Source organism: Peromyscus californicus, unplaced genomic scaffold (assembly GCF_007827085.1).
Source record: "Peromyscus californicus insignis strain IS unplaced genomic scaffold, ASM782708v3 Scaffold_3__1_contigs__length_106647218, whole genome shotgun sequence".
Lineage (NCBI taxonomy): Eukaryota > Metazoa > Chordata > Mammalia > Rodentia > Cricetidae > Peromyscus > Peromyscus californicus.
In genome coordinates, this window is record NW_026294551.1 from 70,329,300 (window position 1) to 70,352,311 (window position 23,012).

The 23,012-nt window shown below is 46.0% G+C and overlaps 1 protein-coding gene across 3 annotated transcripts in view; it reads right to left on the reverse strand.

Annotated features, from left to right (window-relative positions):
• The window catches only part of Fstl4 (follistatin like 4), a 411,520-nt gene that overhangs the window by 183,551 nt on the left and 204,957 nt on the right, over window positions 1–23,012 (reverse strand). For all 3 annotated transcript variants that reach the window (XM_052757865.1, XM_052757866.1, XM_052757863.1), the window contains exon 4: window positions 3,214–3,459. In XM_052757865.1, coding sequence (XP_052613825.1) covers window positions 3,214–3,459 — 246 coding nt within the window. The remainder of the gene's footprint in view (window positions 1–3,213; window positions 3,460–23,012) is intronic.

Genomic DNA, 23,012 nt, shown 5'->3' on the forward strand with positions numbered 1-23,012 from the left:
GATTTTTCACGCAGGCCAATGATCCCTAAATGATACTTTATTTAGTTGTCACAAAGAATTCTGTCACCATAGCAACTGGGATAGATTGATACCAGAAGTTTTCTTATGAACAGGGGGCTTAGAATTCTGATTCTTCTCTCACACTGTGTGGCGAGGGCCTGTCACTAGCTAACTCTCGGCAGAAGCCTTCCCTCCAGGGGCTGTAGACACAGTGCCTTGGTCCAGTGTCGTCTGCCACAGCCCTCCGACTTGATCTACACTCTGGCCCCATTAGGAGAGTCCATAGATTGGCGTCTGGGGACAGATGTCCTCCTAGAGAGTGAAGTCCTATGTTCACTCAGAGAACAGAAGATGGATGATTTTAGAATTTGTGTTTTCATGGGGAAGAAGTGTTTTAAAGACAGCGCTCAAGCTGGTATTAAACAGACTGCTGCCACTGTGAGGTAGAGACAGCAGATGATGTGGTGCTGCATACCTTCCTCCCTCCTTAGCCCCCACCTCAGTCCTGTTAAGCCTCTGCTGTTGGCTCTCTACTGGAGCCATGGCTCTGGGGGGATGTTTCCTGCTCAGGGTTGATCGGTCTTCCACCCTCATGAGTCCCTGTTCATCAGGGCCTAGGTCTCTCCAGTTTGCTGGACACACCCTAGAGGAATGCTAGGAGACTGAGCCTTCCTGCCTGCCATGACTGGAGCCAACCCTAGCATGAGGTGTTGAACACTTCTTCTCAACCTGTTGTGACCCCTTTGGAAAACCTCTGTCTCCAAAAGTATTCACATTATGATTCATAACAGTAGCAAAATTACAGTTAGGAAGTAGCAATGGAAATAATTTTGTGGTTGGGGTCACCTCAACATGAGGAACTGTGTTAGAGGGTCGCAGCATTGGGAAGGTGGAGAACCACTGTGTTAAAGGATTTTCTAAGAAGTCCAGACCCTAGGATCAAGGGTAGAGAAGTCCTGGTTCTTGGTGGATACTCCATGACAGCACCAGTGCTTGGTACTCAGTACCTCCCAGACCCAGTCTCTATCCACCACTAAGCTATCTGGGCTCGGAAAGTTCCCCAAGAGCCCCCCAGGTGGACTTCTGTTTCTGCCTCTGTGTTCCCTTCAGTTTGGGCATCTCTATGCTCTAAGTCTGAGGCCACATTAGCTGAGAAGAAGCAATGATGGTCCGTACCAGATGCAGTGGGCCAGGTACTGTAACATATGACCTTTTGTATTTCCCTCACTCTGCACAGCCAGAGCAGACACTGACGGCCACCAGGCCCATGTTGTAGCTGAAGGAGAGGATGGAGCAGAGAAGTACAGAGAGGCACCTGGGGCCACACAGCTGAGACATCCCAGAGCCCAGATGTAATCTGGTATTTAGGGATCCATGCAGACATTGCTCACTTGAAGAGGGGTCTGAAGGGGAACAGCTCTGCATGGGTCGGGGTTCACAGAACTGGTGGTGCACTGCGTTAGGAAGTCTCAGCGCATGAATTCAATCACCGCCCAGCCCTGCTGGAGGCCTCCCTCGCCATCCCTCACTGCGGCAGGTTTTGTGGCCATTGTTCCTTCCCTCGTGTGAAATGAGAAATGCTGTTTGAATAACCGACGGCAAGGGAGGCCGTGCACACTCCAACGAGGAAATAAAAAACCTTCTGAAAGATGCAATTTGGGGGATATTGGAAACCAGAGAATGGAACATCAGTCTATAAAATTCAACACGCCCAATAAAGCTGGAGCAACTGGTCAAGTGTTTTAGTGTGCTCGGTTGCCGGGGAAGCGGCGGCCATGAGCTGGGCAACCCCTCCAGGCATTTGTCCTCAGCTCACTGTGGTCTCATCTGCATAATGCACCTCATGATTTTGAAGCACCTGAACATTAGCGTCATGAGCACAGCCATGAAAGTGTCTGAGATTATTCCTGTCACAGGCTTAAGTGCCCCTTCCCAGAGCCCACTCCACCACAGCCAACCCAGAACAACCTATTTGTTACTTCGGTGCTGGTGGCTTGGGGCAGGGGGAGTGGAGGCTCACATAACTGTGTTCCTCGCTTAGACTGTAACCACCCAACCCAGGCTTGTGTCCTGTGGAACATGCACATGCTGGGGGTAGTCACGGGGAGCCTGTGAGGCCCAGCTTATCACTACAAAGTAGTTCTATAGCCCTTGGTGGCCAGCACTGCAAACACGTTCCTCCCTGCCCGCCCCCCCAACTCCTGCCCCACTCCCCGCCGCCGCGGCTTTCCTTGCTATATCCAAAGCAAACCTCTGATTTCACAGAATCTGAAGGCAGCTCTCCCACCTCCAGTGTCCCCTAGATTAGTCAAGGTAGGTCTGTCCATCTGCCACGTTCTGCTTCTATAGCATAAGAAACTTAATGCATACATACATGGCCATTTTACTTCAGGCTTACAAGCATTTCTGCAGGCCATGGCACGTACTATGTGTCCTGAGGCCACATGGACATAGGACCAACATTCTAGCCTTTACATTCACATGTATTTGTAAGTCTCTGAGCACCTTTGTGGCGTGCCGGGTGCTGAGGACATATTAATACATAAAACCGAACCCCTTCCTGTGGCTCGTACTGTCTCGCCCTTCTCTTCCCACCTAACCCCGGCGCAGAGTGAGTTCTCTGCTCTATCTCCATACATGTGTTCTGCTGTGGTGGTTTCCTGATCTCGTTCAGAGCTTCTCTGAAAAGGCAAGGCATGGGATGTTCTCCCCCTGGCTGGGGACCACTCTGCTGGTATCATCTGGTCATTTTATATGTACGATATAGTTTCCTGACCCATGGAACTCTGTTCCATGTGGTCTTTGTTGCCACTTTGCAAGAACATATGCTGTGTGGAGACTCGGGTTATAGCCTGTTGTCTGGTGCCGTGCGGATACAGACTCTGCCCCAGTGAAGAGTTCGGTTTGACCTCCCTAGATTCTGTTCTCCAAGGGTGAGGAAGGGGTGGAGACCTCTGGAGACTAGACTCGGAACTGAATGCACATTGCTGAAAGATCTACCAATCATTCTCATGTACCAATGACTCAGGAGACTCAGTGCATGAATTCAATCACCACCCAGCCCTGCTGGAGGCTGGGCTCATGTACTAATCATTCTTTTCGCTTCCTCTATGCTCATGACCTGTGCAAACAGCACCTTCGTCACTGACCGAAAGAGTGTCAGAAGACCCATCACAGAATTCCACAGGCCGGGGCAAGGCGCCCTCGTCCTACCTTTGAGGAAGCAGTCCTTGCTGTGCACGCTGACAATTCGCTTGTCCAGCAGGCAGGCTGCACGGCGAAGCTCACAGTGGTTCCCGTAGAGCCTCCCGTCGGAGCCACACACAGGCATGTAGCGGGGCCTGCAGACCTCCACACAGTGGCACGAGGGCTGCCCCGTCGCCCTGTCAAGCAAGCACCTGCTCCCGTGGCTGCAGAGTTTCTTCCCGCAGGAGGCTGACAGCCCAGGGCTGGGAAGACCTGTGGATGCACACAAACACAGAGGGTTAGCTCAGGGCTGGAGAAGAGAGTCGCCAACAGCCCGGGTTGCTCTTTTACGTCACAAGCAGGAGGAGCGTAGAGGCCTCAACTTCCTGTAAGGCTGAGGTGACCCATGGTGGGATGAAGGGCCTCTGGGTACAACATGGAGTCCCTGTTCCTCCAAGAAGTAGCTCTAGGAGTCAAAAGGGATATCATGCTGTGTGGAGCTCATGTTTTTATGAGATTCACTCTGAACATCTCAGACACAGCACCTGCTCCTTTGGAACCCACAGGAGGGCCCTTGGTGAATATTCGTGCTTTCATGGGCTGGCTCTTCCTTGCCGTCAATTGGATCAATGAAGACACCCAGTCCTTCTGTGCTCACTAAGAGGTGCCTTAGACCAGAGGACAGAGCTAATAACCCTGTTCCTGTGCCCTGAGACCACTCCACAGTCTAGAACTGCATCGAAATCATTATAAAACTGGTTTTTTCCTCCATCCCTTCCTCTGTCTCTTCTTTTTTTTTCTCCTCTTATTCTTTTTACTTTTCTTTTTCTTTATTTTGAGACAGAGTCTCATTTAACCCAGACTGGCTACAAACTCCTGATTCTCCTGCCTCCACCTCCCAAGTGCTGGTATCACATGCATGGGCTACCCCACCCACCTTTCTCTTTCTTAAGTGATGACTTGCAGCTAGGCTGTGCACTAGGTTTCTGAGAGGTCTCAAAGATGAATAAGCCATAACTCTCTTCTCTTTGACCTAGTCATTCTTGTTGAAGATGGAATGATATAGCTAAGTCTGGTGCTGTGGTTCGAATAAGAATGGCCCCCATAGGCTCATGGATTGGAATGCTTGGTCCCCAGTCGGTGGAACTGTTTGGGAAGGATTAGGAGGTGTGGCTTTGTTGGAGGAGGTGTGTCACTGGGAGTGGGCTCATACTGTCCCAAATTAGGTCTGCCTCTCTTTCTTCCTTGCACTTGTGGATCAAATGTGAGCTCTCAGCTCTAGCTCCAAAGCCATGCCTGCTTGCCTGCTGCCATACTGTCCACCATGATGGTCGTTGTCTCACTTTTTGAACTGTAATCTGCCAACAAACCCTTCTATGTGTTCCTTTGACCGTGGTGTCTTTATTACAGCAGTTTAAAAGTAACTAAGACAGGTAATCCAGGAACTATGGGAGTTTAGGAGCTTGTTTTCAGACCAGTGTCCAAGGCAAAGGTATAGCTGTAGAGAGAGGAGCTGTAGAGAGAGCTGAGCAGAGGAATTGAGAAGTGCTACATCAACCCTGTGAAGCCACTGTACAGTCTAGAGAGGAAGTGTGGTGAGGAGGCAAGTGGGGAGTCCACACCATCAACAGGGCCACCAGCATCCTCCTCCAACCCCTGACCAGTCCTCTGATCTTGTATCTGCAGACAGAAGGCTGAGATCCGGGTGTATTTGTTTTTTGTTTGTTTGTTTGCTTTTTAACTCTTTGGAGGCCCGCCACCCAGCTTCCAAATAAATAATAAATACACGGAGACTTATTCTTACTTATGAATGCCCGGCCTTAGCTTGGCTTGTTTCTAGCCAGCTTTTCTAACTTAAATTATTCTGTTTCTCTTTAACTACATTTTACCTCTTGGATTTTTACCTTTCTTTATTCTATATATCTCTTTCCTTCTTACTCTGTGGCTGACTCTATTGTTGGGTAGCTAGCCCCTGGCATCCTCCTCTCCTCCTTTTCCTGCTTCTCGCTCTTTCTCTTTCTAGCCCAGATTTTCCCTCCTATTTATTCTCTCTGCCTGGCAGCCACCTATCCCTCTCTCCTACCTAGCTATTGGCTGTTCAGCTCTTTATTAGACCAATTAGGTGTTTTAGGCAGGCAAAGTAACGCAGCTTTACAGAGTTAAACAAATGCAACGGAAAACAATGCAATACATCTTTGCATCATTGAACAAATATTCCATAGCATAAATGAATGTAACACATCTCAAACTAACATTCCACAACACCCTGGAATTTGGAGCTGCCATACTACTTGGGTAGTCTCTCTGTCTGACACACACCCACAGGGATCTCCGCACAGTAGTGCTCAGAGCTCACATCCCGAGGCAAGTGCCTGGGGGTGGCTTATTTTACTGATAAAGAGAAAAGTCCATCCAGAGCACTTAACTAATATTCCACCATATGAGAAGAGTCCAGGGAATTAGAGGATGACCCCATGCCATTAATGACAACATGTGGCATGCTGGGAATTAAAAAAAGAACCCAAAGTTCCAAGAATTTAAACGTGAACACAGAGTTTACAGCTGTGGAAATTTTTGCCTTATGTTTTGAAGCAATGGTCTTCCATGCTTGTTATGGTAGTGCACATCTGTCATCCTCTGCATCTTGGAGGTAGAGGCAGGATGTTCAGAAGTTCAAGGCCAGCTTTGGCTACATACTGAGTTTGAGTCTAGCCTGGACTACATAAGACCAGGTACCAAAAACCAAAACCAAAACATCACATAAGCAACTAAGTCCAAACAAATAAACCATCTCCCATATACTATACAAGACAGAATGGCCCTGGTTGTCAACAGTGAACCTTCTACTCCCTAGGACAAGCACATGTATAAGGGAAAACCAAGAATCCTTTTCCTGTTTTGGGTTAGGTCTGCTTTTCATCATCATAGATTTGAAAGGGAAAAAAGTCAGTTATGGGAAGATTAACTCCTTGATTCAATAACTCATTTAAATTCCCCTGACCTTGGCAAGTTAAGAAGTATCGAATGCTTTCTTGCATCATAATAAACTCGAAGGCCAACATATCTCTGCAGAGTAAGAGTGCAGATCCAGAGCGGGGCACACAAACCTCCTTTCTTCTTGGGGCTGACTGTCCCCACCTCACTGCAAAGGCTCCTTGGCACTGAAGCCCCCCTTCTACCCCAGCGGTTTTCCTGTGGAGGCTGACCAGTGGCAGTGGGAAGGGAAGGCTGCCGAGAGCAGGCTCTGGGCCGGAAGCCCACCACCTGACTTCTGGTTGCTTTGCCACCAAGTGTGTTTGATTAGCAGGATTCTCCTGGGTCGGTGGGAAATGGACCACCCTGGGAAATGCCAGTGGCCACTAGAAGATACTAACACGGTGCTGAAATGACCAGCTTTTGCTTCCTTCCCAAACAGGGCAGGGAAGCGAAGCCTCACCACTAGATGCTGTCTGAATGAACTTCCCCGTGCAAGCAAAACAGAACTGACTAATGGCCCCTTTTGAAAAGAAACAGCTCAAGTCTTTGGCTTCTCAGATCCAGCTGTGGGGTTTCTTCTCCAACTGTGACCCCCCTTGCTCTCTGCCACTGGCTATCAGCTCCAATTTACCTTGGGTGGAGTATATTTCTTCTTTAGTCAGCCCGTATTCCTTCCCTTTATCTACTCCCCTAGAATGTGTGCCCTGGCTCTAGCCTTAGAAGGCTCCGCAGTTGCTGGGTCACTGTCCTTCTGTGGCCACAGAACTCTCAGGTTTTAAGAAACACAGCAATTTTAAGGACAATTTAGTGCCAATGTTCCAATGCCAGGTCAGAGGCTGGCATGGGGAGGGTGATGGGGGGTCACATGAAGTGACCATTCATCTTGGCCTGCCTCTCCTAAGTCTCCCTGGAGGAGCCATCTGTGGTCAAGGGGACCAGAGACCTGGAGAGGCAGGGGAAGGGGGACTTCAGAAGACCACCTTCATTCAGATAGGGGCACCTATTCCACTTGGCACTCTTCTTTGAAAGGCCAGATTGGACTAAATACCACTGGGGTCCATTGCTCCATGATTAGCTTGCAGGCCACTTTCCATAGACTGTGCTCTGAGGGGGTCGCAGTTAAGAAAACATTTGTGCCAACCTGTGGTCACGGAAGACAATGAGAACTCTCACCTTCTTTCTCGGCTGTGGAAATCAGCTGTCGGCAAATATTTGATTCCCAATTATTTGCAATTAAGACAAAGGCAGCACTGAAGCCCCGTGTATGCCCCTCACCAAGGCTGTGGCCCTCACCAGGGCTGTGGACGGCAGGCCCCAGGGGGAGCTGAGCTTGCCTGGGCAGGGACAGACATGGACGGCGACACTGACCATGAGGCAGTTTCCTCATTAAACAAGCCCCTCATCGCCACTTCCTTTTTGTCATTAAAGCAGAATGAATTCCCCACTCCTAGTGGGGTGATGATAAAACAGTAATGGGAAAGGTAACGGAGTGAGGCTCCCGGCAACTGCCTCCGGTGTTTATGAGGACAACCGTGATGCGTGAAAAAGATAGCATGCGCCTAATTTATAGTCATAAAGAAAGTCATTTACCCAGGTTAAAAACTGATCATCTTGCCAAATAAGCTGCTTTTCACCACTAATTAAATTTACTGAACATGGGTAGACATGGGAATTGATACATTATAGGGATGGTGGTAGCGCCACAAATCTATTTGTACTTGTTGGTGCTGAAGACCCCTGCTGCCATTCATAGACAACGCTGGACCAGAATGTCACAGACCTGGTGGCCAGAAGCTCTGAGCTTGGTTGTATAAGGTGAGACTCAGCACCACCCTGAGCCCCAGGGGAGGCCATTCAAATGATTGAGTTCCAGGATAGCTTCTGGGTGCAGCAAAGGGAGCCTGATTCACCTGTGGTTTTGGGTATGGCTTCCTCATAGCCCAGTGCGTTCAAGACCCCAGGTGGGGTTACTTTGCTTCCAAACTCTGGCTCCTTGGTCTGTGGTATACCCATGAGTGTTCCCATCTCAGAGATAGTGTCCAGGGTGACACGTGGGGAAGCTGCAGCATGTTCCCTCAAGATTGGTGTTGGTATGCCTTATGACTGTGACAGAGTTAAAGGGACTGGACCTTTCAGAGGTGGCTGGGGCACCGACTTAGCTTCTTTCCTCACTGCTGCAGCGAAACAACTGACGAACGCAACTCAAGGAAGCAAAGGTTTCCTCTGGCTCCAGTTCCATCATGGCAGCAAGGGCACAAGGCAGCTGGTCACGTCGCATCCACACTCAGGAAGCAGAGAGTGATGGACGCTGGTGCTCAGCTCACTTTCGTTGAGTCTGGGACCCCCGTCCATGATACTGTTGCCCACATTCAGGGTAGGTCTTCCCTCCTTAGCTAAACCTTCCTGGAAACATCTGTGTCGATGGGCCCAGAGGCGTGTTTGATCTAAACCCAGTCAAGGTGACCATGACAGTCATGATCGCATGAGTGCTAGCCTAGGCGGAAGGGACCAGCACACAGGCAGGTTCCTAGTCAGCTCACTGCATCATAGCCCCAGCTCTTGCTGGCCTTCTTGTCGTACCATGAAGCAGTGCAGAGACCATGTTCTTGGAACAAATAAACTTCTTTTGTTTATAATTTACCCAGTCTGTGGTGTTCTGTTAAATCAAGAGAAAATAGACGGAGATGAGGGGACACTCACTCACTTTGCCACTTAGGGATGAGGATTGCTGGCTGGTCTGTTTTTCCTAGCATTGTGCCTCCGTGTCTTGACCTTGTCTTCTGCTTGGTACAGATAGCAGCCCTGCCTTCCCCTCAGCAGGCGAATGTCTGCTCCAGATCTCAGGCAGGGCCACCTGGCCTCTGCTCACCACTAATGCCTACACACGAAAGACCTCAGGATGACATCCCACCACCTCACCTATGCCCTGACATGTCACAGTGAGGTTCCGAGGAAACCACTCACTGCTGAGCCTGAAGGAGGGGGTTGGAAGCAAAAGATAGGGAAGCACACATGGCACCAAGAACCTCAAGAACCTTGTCTGCCATCGGCCACAAACCCGAGCCTGGCATGAAGCTGCCTCCAGCTTCTGCTGGCCGAGACATTCGTAAGAAAACACATGGTCACCATGGGCAGCTGGGTGGGATGCCTGCTCATCTAGGCATTGTGTGTGTGTGTGTGTGTGTGTGTGTGTGTGTACACATGTGTGAGTGTGCAAGTGAATGTATGAGAGGAAGCACATTCATGTGGAGGCTTAGAGGTCAACCTTGGGGGTTGTAGGTGTCATTTCTTTGACTGTTTTGTTTTTAAAGAGGTACTTATTCATTTTTATTTATGTGTAATCATGTGCACCTGCATGAGTTACATGCACCACGTATGTGCAGATGCCAATGAAGGCCAGAGGGCATTGTAACCCCTGGAACTGGAGTTACAGCCAGTTGTGAACTATCCGATGTAGGTGCTGGGAACTAAACCCAGATTCTTCCAAGAGCAGAAAGAGCTCATAACTGCTGAACCATCTCTCCAGCCTGTAGCTGGAGTTTTCCTGCCTGGCCCACAGTCAGGACAAATCTCTCTCACCTGCCAGTCCCACAGCCTCTCAGACCTGACCAAGTAAACACAGAGACTTATATTGGTTTCAAACTGTATGGCCGTGGCAGGCTTCTTGCTAACTGTTCTTACAGCTTAAATTAATCCATTTCCATTAATCTATACCTTGCCACATGGCTCGTGGCTTACCGGCATCTTCACATGCTGTTTCTCATCGTGGCGGCTGGCAGTGTCTCTCTGACTCAGCCTTCCACTTCCCAGCTTTATTCTCCTCCTTGTCCCGCCTACACTTCCTACCTAGCCAATGGCCAATCAGTGTTTTATTTATTGACTAATTAGCAACACATTTGCCATACAGAACATCCCACAGCACCAGCCAAAGTCCACTTTTTTTTTTTTTCTTTTTGAGACAGCATCTCACTGGGATCAGGGGTTTGATAGTTAGGTAAGGCTGGCTTTGTCGGTCAGTCCAGGGATCCTCCTATTTCCGCCTTCCCAGTGCTGGGCGTGCAGGCTTTGGACATGGGTGCTGGGATTGAACTTAGGTCTCCATGCTTGCCTGGCAAGCATTTTACCTACTGAGCCACCTCCCCAGCTGTGGTTATCTTATTCATGAGAACAGCTGGTTCTGAGGGGAACTGGGGTAGTTAAATGCACACAGATGGAGGAAGGGAGAAATGAGGTAGGTGGGCATGGCATGTTGTCAGTGAGTGACCTAGACAGGCTGGGAAACCCAGGACCTCTAGGCTTACCTTTCCCACCAGAAGGAATAATTTACATCTTTACTGGAATAAATGTATACATTCACACATAACCTTACAGTCCAGGCTGTTAATGAATGGTGAGTGTTGGTAAGTGCTGAGCTGAACAGAGAGGCGACCTGCTAGCCTAGGTCAGGGCCTTGGCTTAGGTGGGCCTGTCAAACAAGGCACCATCGTGACACTATGACTTGTTTTACTCTCGGGGAGCCTGAGGGTGTCGGGCTCAACCTCACAAAGAGACTCCAGAAAAGGACTGTGGAGCTCCAGATAACTAAGTTTGGCTTTAGGGTGACAGATATTGCTCCTTGGGCGGGAGAGAGGGAGCCAGAGCCAAAAGAACACCACTGACCTACTCAGAACTTGCTGCAGGCCTTAGAGCTGCCCCATCTGCCCTCAAGCAACCACACACTCGAAACCTTTATTTTATCTTCAGTACTTGGTAGTAGCTTGTGACCCAAGGCAAGCTCCCTATCTTCTTGTCTTTCTTATTTAAAATCCTGAATGGTGGCTATCTGTTCTTCCTAAGATGGTTGAGAGGACTGAATGAGATCATTCACCAAAGAAGACTGGTATGCAGCAAAGGCTGGATCCAGACTTCTGAGTCAGTGATGGGAAGGGCAAACAGGCTAGAAACGAGGGAGCCCCATAGCTAGTCAAGTGCCCATGAGCATGGAGGGGTGGTGTCTGCCTTCAGGAGACCAGCCTTAAAGGGAAAGTAGACACATTTACATTGAAAGTATTGACTGAGTTTAGAAGGGCAGACTCCAAATAGCATGCCTCCAAATGTTCCCGAGAACAATTCCCCTGCACTTTCCCCAGGAATTGCTTGGAGCATGGAAACTGTCCAGTTTCCAAGCTGGGTGAATGAAATCCCAAGCTGTCTGGACAATGTGACTGGAGTTGATGGATTGGAGGACAAGCTCTGTGGGCCTCACCAGGCCCCCCGAAGCTCACTGTCAAAGGCAGCCTTGCAGGAGCCAGGGCATCAGAGCTCCAGTGTGAGCGCATTCACGTGTGTACATGTGTGTACCCCATGTGTGTGGAGGCTAGAGGACAGCCTTGGTTTTTGCTCTTCTGGTACTGTCCACCTTTTTTGAGACAGGGTCTCTTATCAGTCTTGGAATGTACCAAGTAGCCTAGGCTGGCCGGCCAACCCCAGGAATCTGCCTGTCTGGTTTCTGTCCTGGGTTCTGTCCTGGGATCCTTTCGGGCTGTTTGCCAGCTCACTACATTCTCTGCCATACAATTGGGGTTCTGTGCTCCCTAACAGCAGGCCTCAGAGCTCCAGGACCCAGCATGAGGTCTCTATGGTGTCAGGCCAAGCCCAGGCTCCACGTCTCAAATATTCAGATGCATGGGGACTGGCAGAGTCAGCTGTAGAAAACGCCAGGTAAAGATAAATCTGTTGAAGGCATGTGGAGTCCCAAGGCTGGCGGGTGAGTGGTGGGAGGGATGAAAATGAACAGGACTGGCGGAAAGGGGGTGCCTCACAGGGAGGGGAGGAGCACAGACAAACAGAGGAGGAGAGCCCCGGGACTTGTGAGCAACTCTGTTGCCTCAAGAAACCAAAATGAAAAGAGATACATGAGGACTGAAAAACAATCCTCTCCCATCTGTGAACTGTGGCCATATGTCAGAGACAGGACTTTAGCTTGGGGGTCTTCGGGCTACAAGGAGACCACAGAGGGAAGTCAGTCAGTCATCTCCCTCCCTCTCCTCCTGTTTGCTCAACCAAGTGATCTGAACCGGCTTTGGAGGAGTTATTGCAGAAACCTCCTTGCAAATGAGAGCAGCATAAAAATGTGGAGTCCCAAGGAGTGTTGCTCGGGGGTGGGGGGTGGGGTGTTTCGTTTACAAAATGGCTTTATTTTGGAGTACTTCATCCAAATACATTCGTGTCCCCAAGTTCTTTGCTTTGCAGAGAGCCCCTCCAGCTGCCATCCATCTTGTTCTGTCCACAGGCCCCTCACTGTCCCCCCAGGTACCTAACTCCCTTGTCACTCTCTCTAGCTCCTCTGAGTTCCCTCCGTCTCAGAGCTGATGGCACCAGCTGTTGCCGGCATTCTGGGAATGCGTAACCAGCAGCGGAGTGTGGATGCCTCAGTCTGTGTGGATGCCTCAGCCTGTGTGGGTTTGTTCCAGCTTCTCCACTAACTAATGATTAAAGGGCACTGCTCCTCTGGCTGCCTCCAATTATTCCAGGAATTACTGTGAAGGCGCTCAGTGGGAGGGCCTGGAATGTCTCCTGCCACTTTGTCTATGGAGACTTACCTGCCTAAGAGAATACTAACTTCTTCTAGGACCCCATATACTGTGCTAGTGGAGCCTCCAGGTCAGTCCCTTGCCTTGATTAGATCACTCATCATGATTTGTCTCAAGATGATAACACGCTGTGGTGGTTACTACTCATGTCACCCTGACAGCATCTAGAATCATTGAAGAGGCGAGCCTCCAGGCACACTTGTGAGGGATTATCTAGTTAAATTAGCATCTGTGAATGCCTGTGGGGGAGTAATTTGATTAGGCTAAATTGAGGTGAGAAGACCTGCCCACAAAAGGTGGTACCATTCCCTAGGCTGGGATCCTAGACTCTATTAAAAAAAAAAAAGAGAATGTGAACTGAGTGCAAGTACTTATTGCTCTCTGCTTCTTGGCTGTGGGTGCAATGTGACCGGCTGCCTCAATCTCCTGTTGCTATGACGCCCCTGCCATGATGGGCTATTGCACTGGACTGTGAGACAAATAGATTCTTTCTCTGTCTCAGAGTGTTGTTAATCACAGCAAAAGGAAGAAGAACGAAGATGCATGCTCTCCATTCTGATTATACTTTTCAAGAAAAGAAAAAGATTAAATTGGGGTTAGAGAGATGGTTCAGTGGTTAAGAGTACTGGCTCCTCTTCCATAGGATCTGGGTTCCATCTCCAGGACTCACATGGTAGCTCACAATTGTCTATAACTCCAGTCCCAGGAGATCCAATGCCCTCTCCTGTTCTTCATTAGGCACACACATAATGTACAGACATACATGCTGACAAGACACCCACATGCCTAAATAGTAGTAAAAGTTGAATATTAGTGCACACACAAATGACTATTTTACAATTAGTAGATTGCCAATTTCTCCTCAGATATCCTTTATCTCAGTGGGATGATCAGCCATAAACATGTATATTGGGTAACATCATGACAAAGCTTAGTCATGATTGTAGGTATGATGGCGTGTTTTAATTGTCAGCTTGACACAATCCAGAGTTAATCTGGGAAGAAGGTCTCAATGAGGGATTATCTAGCTCAGGTTGGTCCTTGGCCATATTTGTGGGGCCTGTTTTGCTTGCATTGACTTGTACTGTTTTGAGGTGGGAAGATCAGGCCTAGAATTGGGCGACATGATTTCCTGGCTTAGGTCCTGGACTGTATAACAGCAGAAGAAGCCAAGCACAACGTGCAGGCACACACTCACTGTCTCTGTTCTCGAACATGGCTGTGGTGTGGCTAGCTGTCTGACCTACATTGACTTCCTCCAAATGATAAACTCTAACCTGGAACTGTGCGCTTGATAGACCCTTTCTCCCCTAAGCTGCTTTCTGTCACACTGTTTTATTCACAATGACAGAAAGGAAACTCAGACTCTAGGCTCAGTGGAGCTGAAACCTCTGGTGGGTGGGCCTGCTCCTCACAAAACCAGAAGAGTCCATAGAGACCATGGCCATTTTCTCCTCCCTAGGGACCCAGAAAACTGTCTGTCTTCACAACAGGCTCAGAGGATCAGTGGCCATCTGCCAGGGGCTATTTGTGAGCTCACTACTGCATTAAGGTCTGAACTACAGCCCAGAGATCAGTCATGGAAATAACTGAGTGAGGCAGAGGGGACAGACCTTCCAGAGAAGGCTAATTTAAACAGTGAGACAAAAAGGCCCAAACTCCAGGAGAATCAAGTACAGAACAAGTCCTTTCTTTCTTTCTCTCTTCCTTCCTTCCTTCCTTCCTTCCTTCCTTCCTTCCTTCCTTCCTTCCTTCCTTTCTTCCTTCCTTTCTTTCTTTCTTTCTTTCTTTTTCTTTCTTTCTAAAACATGGATATTTTAACCAAAAGGACAACTAGAGGATTTTAGGAAGAGAATTGTTACTATTGAGACTCAAATCAAGGGCTTCCAACACCAAGTAGAGACTGTAACTAGAATGAGCAAAAGGGGAAATAAAGGATATCTGAAAATATATCCATCCTGGGTGTTGCAGGGATGGCCCAGCCTTCAAGGGCACTGGCTGCTCTTGAGAGGACTCTGGTTTTGTTCCCAGCATCCACATGCTGGCTCACAATTGTCCCTAACTGCAGGCTAGTTCTAGGGGATCTGGTGCTCTCTTCTGGCCTTCTTGGGCACTGTGCACACACAATGTATTTACACGCAGCCAAAACACTCATACACATTAACATTTAAAAAAAAATCAGTCCTCCAAAGTAAAATTTTTAAGAAAGAAGGAGCAGAAGAAAATCCTTTAAATTGTCCCCACAGACAGCCAATCACAGAGTGTGACCAGTTAGAACCGGGAGTCAGACAGGCATTGCCATTATCAGGGTCACTGTGGAAAAAGGAGATATGCTAAGATGGGGGGCGGGATGTAACTTAACCCTAATGTTTGTGAAAGAAGGACAATGAGCAGTTACACTGGCAGCTACTGCTGCTGCATCTGCATGCTTACCGACCCAAGTGGAAGGTGTTGAAGTTAGCCAGGTCTGGTGGTGTAGGTCTGAGATCCCAGCACCTTGGGAAGCTGAGGTAGGAAGAGGCTCAAGGCCTGCCTGAGTTACAAAGGGAGTTCAAGGGCAGCCTGGGTAATGTATGGAGACCTTGTCCCAAAACTGAGAAAGTAAAAAGCAGGCTGGAAATGCAGCTTAGTGATTGAATGCTTGCTTACTTGCCTAGCATGTGCAAGGCTCTAAGTTAATGACCAGTACTGAAGAAAAAAAAAAAAAGATAAAATTATAAAACAACTGTGATGAAGTAGTTGGACAGATGATAAATGTGTCAAAATTAACCATTCGACTCTACATTAGCAATAAATAATTAGGCACGAAAAAGGGGAAATAGTCCTCTCACAATAATGGCAAAACCTATAAAATATTTATGAATAAATTTGACAAGAAAACCATAGGACCTATGTGAAAAGGACTATAAAATCTTATTGAAGGTCATAAAATAAGATTTGAACAAATGCAAAGTCATTTCGTATTCTTTCAGTGGGAAGACATTCCCATAAATTTATACATTTAATATAATCCTTTTGAAATGGTATAAAGTGGTCTTTAAAAGTTCATTTGAGAGAATAAGTGTCCTCAGATAACCAAGAAAGATAAGGGAAGGACAGGGAGGGGAGGGGGCGCCTGGTCCCGTGTTAGAAGACTAGTCCAGAAAGCTGATGACGTCAAGAGTGACAGGACATTGAGGCAGAAACAGGCAAATCAATGACCACAAAATAGAAGAGGCTCCAGCGATAAATCTCGATGTATGTGAAAGTCTGTATGACTAGAGTGCCGTTCTGATAGGTGAAAAGGTTACTACTTCATAAATGGCATTGGGGCAGCTGGTCACCCACCTGCAATAAAATAATGCTGGAACACGCCCACAACGCCCCTCCCCCAATCGGATTCCAGTAGCTATACATGCCTAATTATTCTTATTAAGTAATGAGTGATATGAAAAATAGCCAAGGAAGAGTTTATTAACTTGATAAACTGATGTTAATTTATTATTATTTGCAAGGGGTTGAGCCAGAGTATTGTGTATATTAGTAAGTGCTGTGTACTGTGCGGGACAACATAGGCATCAAAGTACCACGGGCAAGCATGTCCTCGTCCGCCTGGTTAAAGATGGGTTTCCTTCTTCCTTCCTTCCTTCCTTCCTTCCTTCCTTCCTTCCTTCCTTCCTTTCTTTCTTTCTTTCTTTCTCTCTCTGTCTCTCTCTGTCTCTGTCTCTGTCTCTCTCTCTCTCTCTCTCTCTCTCTCTCTCTCTCTTTCTCTCTTTCTATTTTGCCCTTTGTCCTTCTCCCCTGGGACCCTCCCCTCTCTGTCTCTCCGATGCTGGGATTACAGGCATGCACAGCTACGCTGAACTTTCTACACATCTGCTGGGGATTAGAACTCAGGTCCTGGTGTTTGCTGAGCCAGTACTCTTGCCCACTGAGCCTCTCCCTGTCCTCCTTCCCTTCACATTTTATGCAATATAGTGTTAATTTCATATATTTTTTATTTTATATAAATGAACCAGGTGCACTTGTCTGAGATCTAGTTTCTTTAATACTGTGCTTGTATCCACATCTTTTCAGATAACTATAATCCATTAATTTCTGCCCGTATTACCCATTGCATGGCCCACCATCACACATTCAATAGTCTGTACGAGATTGTTCATTACATTTTTCTCTGCTCTTCTTTCTCTCATTTCCTTATTTTGGGGACAGTATCTTTCACAGATTCCTCCCTCTACTCATCTAAAAATTAAATATAATTTATTTTTTTAAAACAGATTTATTTTATATGTGTCAGTGTTTTGCCTGTATGAGAGTGCATCACATGCTTTCAGAGCCCACAGAGGCCAGAAAGGGCATCGGATCCCTGGAGCTGGAGTTACAGATGGTTATGAGACACCATGTAGGAGCTGGGTATCAAACCTGGGTCCTCTGCAAGAGCAGTAAGCACATTAAACTGTCAAGCCACTGTTTCAGCCCCAAATATACTTTCTTTATTCTTCTGTTTATAAAGTTCATTTACAAAGCATAATTAACCAAAAGTCTAAAGTTGATTAATATGTTGCTCTCCATATGAAGACTCTTAGAACAAATGAACTCTAGCCACTTTTCTTGACTTAAAAAAGCTGACTACCACATGTATTGATTCTATATTTATCAAATACCTTCTTAGGCTTCAAATTCTCTCAGCTGCATTTGTCTAAAATGTTCATTTTAATTATATATTGAGTTGCAGTGTTACAAGTTCTCATTCTATTAAATACGTTTCCCATACTTTTACTTTTGGTATTTCTGTGCTATATTCTGTATACTTTCCTCAAATCTGTCTTCCAGATCATGAGTTTCCTCTTAAGCCATTGCTAATCTTTTTCTAATTCACATTCAACTGAGTAAATAAGCTGGATCTTAATGGCAATAGAAACTACAGAAAGTACACAAACTTCTGGATAACTGAGCCAAGGACAAAATCAAGAAGGAAATTTGAAGTTTCTAGAATGGAATGAAAATGAAGTCATAATATACAAAAATTTATGAGACACAAAAAAGACGGTCCTAAGAGGAAGTTTATAGCATTGAGTGGATGAGTTAAAAAAAAATTCTAGAGATCTCAAATTGATCAATTAATGGTGGCCCTGGAGGCCTTGGGAAAACACGAGTAAATAACACCCCCAAAGACCGGATGGGAAAAGATCACTAAAACAAGGAATACAGTGAATGAAACAGAAGTATAAAAATCAAACACCACAGAGCATCAATGAAAAGAAGGGTTGGTCCTTGAAAAGATGAATAACATTGACACAACTTGAGTCAAATTAACCTGAAGAAAGAGAAGGAGGAGCCAGGTGGTGCACATCTTTAATCTAAGCAGATTCTGGAGGCAGAGGCAGGTGGATCTCTGTGAGTTCAAGGCCATCCTGGTCTACACAGAGAGTTCCAGGATATCCAGGGCTAAATAATAGAGATCCTGTCTCAAAAGGGGAGGGGATTCAAATTAATAAAGTTAAAAATAAATGGGAAACATTACAACAGACACCAAGAAAATTGAGAGAACCATAAGGGCATTCTTTGAAAAGCTATATCCTACCAAACTGGAAAATCTAAAATGAAATGGAGAAATTTCTAGACATTCATGGCCTAGAAAACATAAATCAAGATGAAATAAACAATTTAAACAGACCAATGACATCCAATGAGATAGGAGAAGCAATTAAAAATATCCCAACTAAAAAAAGCCCAGGTCCAGATGGATTAAGTACATAATTCTGCCAGACCTTCAAAGAAGAACTAATATCAATATTCCTAAAACAAGTACACAAAATAAAAAATGAAACATTTTTGAATTATGTTAATGAAGCCAGTTCCACCCTGATACCCAAACCAGACAAAGACTGCCACCCCGAAAAAAAGGAAAATCACACGCTGATATCTCTAATAACATGGATGCAAGCATTCTCAATAAAGTATTTATAAACCTAATTCCAAAATACATCAAAAAGATTTTCCACCAAGATCAACTTGGTTTCATTCCAGAGATGCTAGGATGGTTCAACACACATAAATCAACAAATATAATCAACCACACAAACAGACCAAAGACAGAAACCACATGATCAAATTATCAGATGCAAGAAAAGGCCTCTGACAGAACCCAACATCCCTTCATGACAAAAGTCTAGGAGAATCTAGGAATAACCAGGGACTTATCTCAATATAAAAGCAATATACAGCAAGCGTGCAGCCAACATGGGTCTAAACAGAACAATTCAAAGCACTTTCCACTAAAATTAGGAACAGGACAGGATGTCCACTTTCCAAACTCATGTTCAATATAGTGCTTGAAGTCTTAGCTAGAACAATAATACAAGTGAAGGAGATAAAACGGATATAAGCAGACAGGAAGAAGTCAGAGGACCATTATTTGCAGATGATATGATTCTATACAGAAAAAAAAACATAAAGACCAAAAAACTCCTATAGCTGATAAACACATTTTGCAAAGGAGCAGGATACAAAATTAACACACAGAAATCCTGTTCACACACAACAGACATCCAGAGCGGAAAATCAGGGAAACAACTCCATTCACAGTAGCCTCAAAAATTATCTTGGAATAAATCTAGCCAAGAAAGTGAAAGACATGTCCAGTGAAAACTTAGAGACACTGAAAAAGGAAATTGAAGAAGAAACCAGGAGACGGAAAGATCTTTGTGCTCATGGATTAGCAGAGTTAATGCTGTGAAAATGCCTATCCTACCAAAAGCAATTCACAGATTCAAAGCCATCAAACTTCCAACGCAATTCCTCAAAGAAATTGAAAAGAAATGTTAAACTTCATATGGAAACACAAAAGGCCCAGGAAGCTGAAATAATCCTGAACCATAAAAGAACAGTTGAAGTTTTCAATTTTGAAATTTTATTTCCAAAACTTCTATTTTATCCTTCACAAAGACATTTGGCCATTTTGTCATCTCTTAATTTTTTAATTATATTTTAATTTAAAAATTAAGCATATATGTTTTTGTGTGCTTCTTTTACTTATATACATCCTGCTGGCTATTTCTTGGCATCATTCCATCTTCTGTTTCAATCAATCAATCAAACAAACAAATAAAAACCCAAAATCAGTCCATTGGACTGGAGAGGAGCTTCAGCAGTTAAGAGTGCTTGCAGCCCTTTCAAAGGACCCGAGTTTAGTCCCCAGCACTCTTGGCGGGTGGCTCACGACCACCTGCCACTCCAGCTCTGCCCCCCCTTTCACCCACATGGCACTGCATCCATGTGCATGAACCCACACACAGACACATGCATGTAAATAAATAGAAGTCTTTTTCAAAAAATAGTTCATATCTCCTGGATATTACTCTGTGAACATGTTTGAGATATGGTTTAGCTACAAGAACTTACCGATTGTGCCAGGTACCAATGGACCCCGACATTCTACAATTCATGTTTGAGATTTTTTTTTTTTTTTAAAAACCACTCATATAGTTTTCAATGAACTGAGATTTCTTGTGGAGATCAACATGTGGCTATAAATTATCAGGGCTCTCTCTCTCTCTCTCTCTCTCTCTCTCTCTCTCTCTCTCTCTCTCTCCTTGGTGCCATGATTTTAAACCACTGTACTTTCTTGCAGTTCCTTCGAGAAATGTAGATTTCCTATTTTTCCTTGGCCCTAGAGGAGAAGGATCCTGTGAGGATCCCAGGTTTATAGTGGGAAGGGATTTTCTAAATAAGTCCACCTTGGCAGGCTCCTAGGGTTTGCCCTTTGAGTCAAGGAGGCTGTTCAAACCAAAGCTAATACCCGCTCGGGTTGGCCAAACCCTTGGGGTGAAGTCAGCCCCAGAGCTTCTCTCAGTTCCTGGCTTCGTGTGCTCTTTGCTCTTGTTGTTAAGATTTATTCATTTTATTCTGCATGTCTATTTGCTTGTTGTATGTGTGTACAACATGTGTGTGCCTGGTGTCCATGGAAGCTGGAAGAGGGTATCAGATGCTCTAGAGCAGGAGGTACAGGTGGCTGTGAGCTGCCATGTGGATGCTGGGAATGGAACCTGGGTCCTCTGGAAGAGCAGTCAGGGCTTTTAATGGCTGGGCCATCTCCTCAGGCCCTTGGTTGCTTTTTCATCCTCCGGAGATGCCTTTTTCTCTTGTTGGCACACCACTGCTTTAAAGGATTCAAAAAAAAATATGTATCTGCCTCATTGCTAGAGGCAGAAACCAGACTATGACTTTTAAAAATAGAATCCAACCCAGAGTAATCACAGAGGGAAGCGTGGGACACTGTTTCCAATACACTGCCCTCTGCCCTTCAGGAATGGCTGGAGTGGGTCATGCTGCTGAGACCCAGTGAAGGCTCTGGACCAGCCAGGTAGTCTGTGCGAGTCTGGACCCTCCTGTGTACTGAAAGCAACCTAAACTCTCCCATCACTAGAAATTTAAACAGTAAAGAGAAGCCCATTTAGATTGTTCAAGAAAACAAACACCAGTGTTGCCAACTTCCACTCCCTGCCCCAAGAGCGAGCCCTGGGCATGCGCACCTGCCTCAGCACACAGATGTATCTGATTGATAGCAATTAGAGGGCAGTGGATGGCCATTTTTGGATCATGTCTGAAGGGGGGAAAATCAAAGACTAAGTTGAGTTGAGGGACTTTCTGAATGGGTCATGTCATGCCCCAGGCAAGCCCAGCCGTGGGGTCTCTAACCTGCAATGTCACCTGATTGCAAGTCTGTGCTGACCAGAATGGGCCTGCTCTCGATGGCTCTGCCCTCCCAGCAGGTGGCATCAGAGGGGCTTCACCTCCTGACATGTTTACATGGATAGAATCCTTCTGCCATCCACTTGGCTCAATCATGTTTATCGTAGCACAGCTAGATAACATAGAAAGCCAAAGTTTTTCTAAGCGGGTTATAGTAACTTAAAAATTATCCCTGATCTATGATAATGTACACATTAGTACAAGACTAAACACATAAATATTATCTTTATTTCTTTTTTTAAGAGAGAAAAATCCAGCAAGTTATTAATCTTTAAAAAATCATAATAAAGAGGAAGGTGTCAGATCGTGATGGTGGCTAACAGGAGGTTGTCATGGTCACCACAAGGAAATGGCGCCGTGGGAGGGGTACCTTGCTCCTTTCTAGAGGGGCTGCTTTGAGATGAGCTGTAGCCAACAAAGAAGGCAGCCGAGTGGGGTTGTGGTTTGGCGGCCAGGAGATCATTTTACATGGGGGAGGGGAACCAAGCGATAAGCACATGAAGTGTGAATAAAGGGAACCAGGAGAGAGTTATGAATATGAAGAGAGATGTCTCAGAAGGAATCCTGGGGGTCAACTGGCATTGGAGGTTGTTAGTCAGGTTCCCAAGGCTGTGACAGACTGCCTGACACACTTAAATGGAGGAAGGGTTCATTTCAAACAACAATGAGGAAGGGGTTTAGTTAACTGGTAGGGGTCAGAGGTTTTGGTTATCACAGTGGTGAGTGTGGGATGAAACATTCACATCACAACAGACAGGAAGTCAAGTAGAGCAGTGACAGGAAGGGTCAGGACAGGATACAGCCCCTAAGGATACTGCCCCCCAGTGGCCTACTTTCTCCAGCAAGGCCATACCCTCTCCAGAGCTCCTTCAAATTTCAAGCCATCAATGGTTAGTCATTAACCAGAGTTCTTGCAATCCAATCTTGTCTTTGGAAATGGTATCAGAGACACACTGGGGGTATGATTTATTAATTCCCCAGGCATCTCTCAATTCCATTATGTCAACACCGATATAGACAGTTAAGATTAACCAGCACAGAGGTATTGATATAAGCTCATGGTTTAGAAGACATACACACGTGAATGTGCACCAACGTGTGTCAGTGCACACCAACTCATGGATGTTCTTGCTGTTCTGGAAAGGATCTGAGAAGCAGCAGGAATGAGAAACACATTTAACACCCACTCTAGGTGTGTCAATACAATTTACCACTAAAGGGAACCAAAGTTCTTTGAAAAACATGACTTGTTGCAGGGAGGGGCAGGGAAGGAATAAGAATAGCCTGGAACATCTTGTGAAAGAAAAATAAGCGAGCACTTGAAGAGTAATGTGTACCAAAGGACACTGAAGGAGGATGAAGAAACGCCTCCCGGCCGAATCCAGCGTGATTTTTGGTTTTTGCATGAAAATAAATAATGAGAGTCACGGGGAAGTGCTTTAATTTCATGGAATCTGTGAGTTCACAGGGATTTGTTGTTTTTTTTTTTTTTAAAGAAAGAACAAACAAACCAGCAAGAGAGAAACTTTCATGGTAGAACTCCAG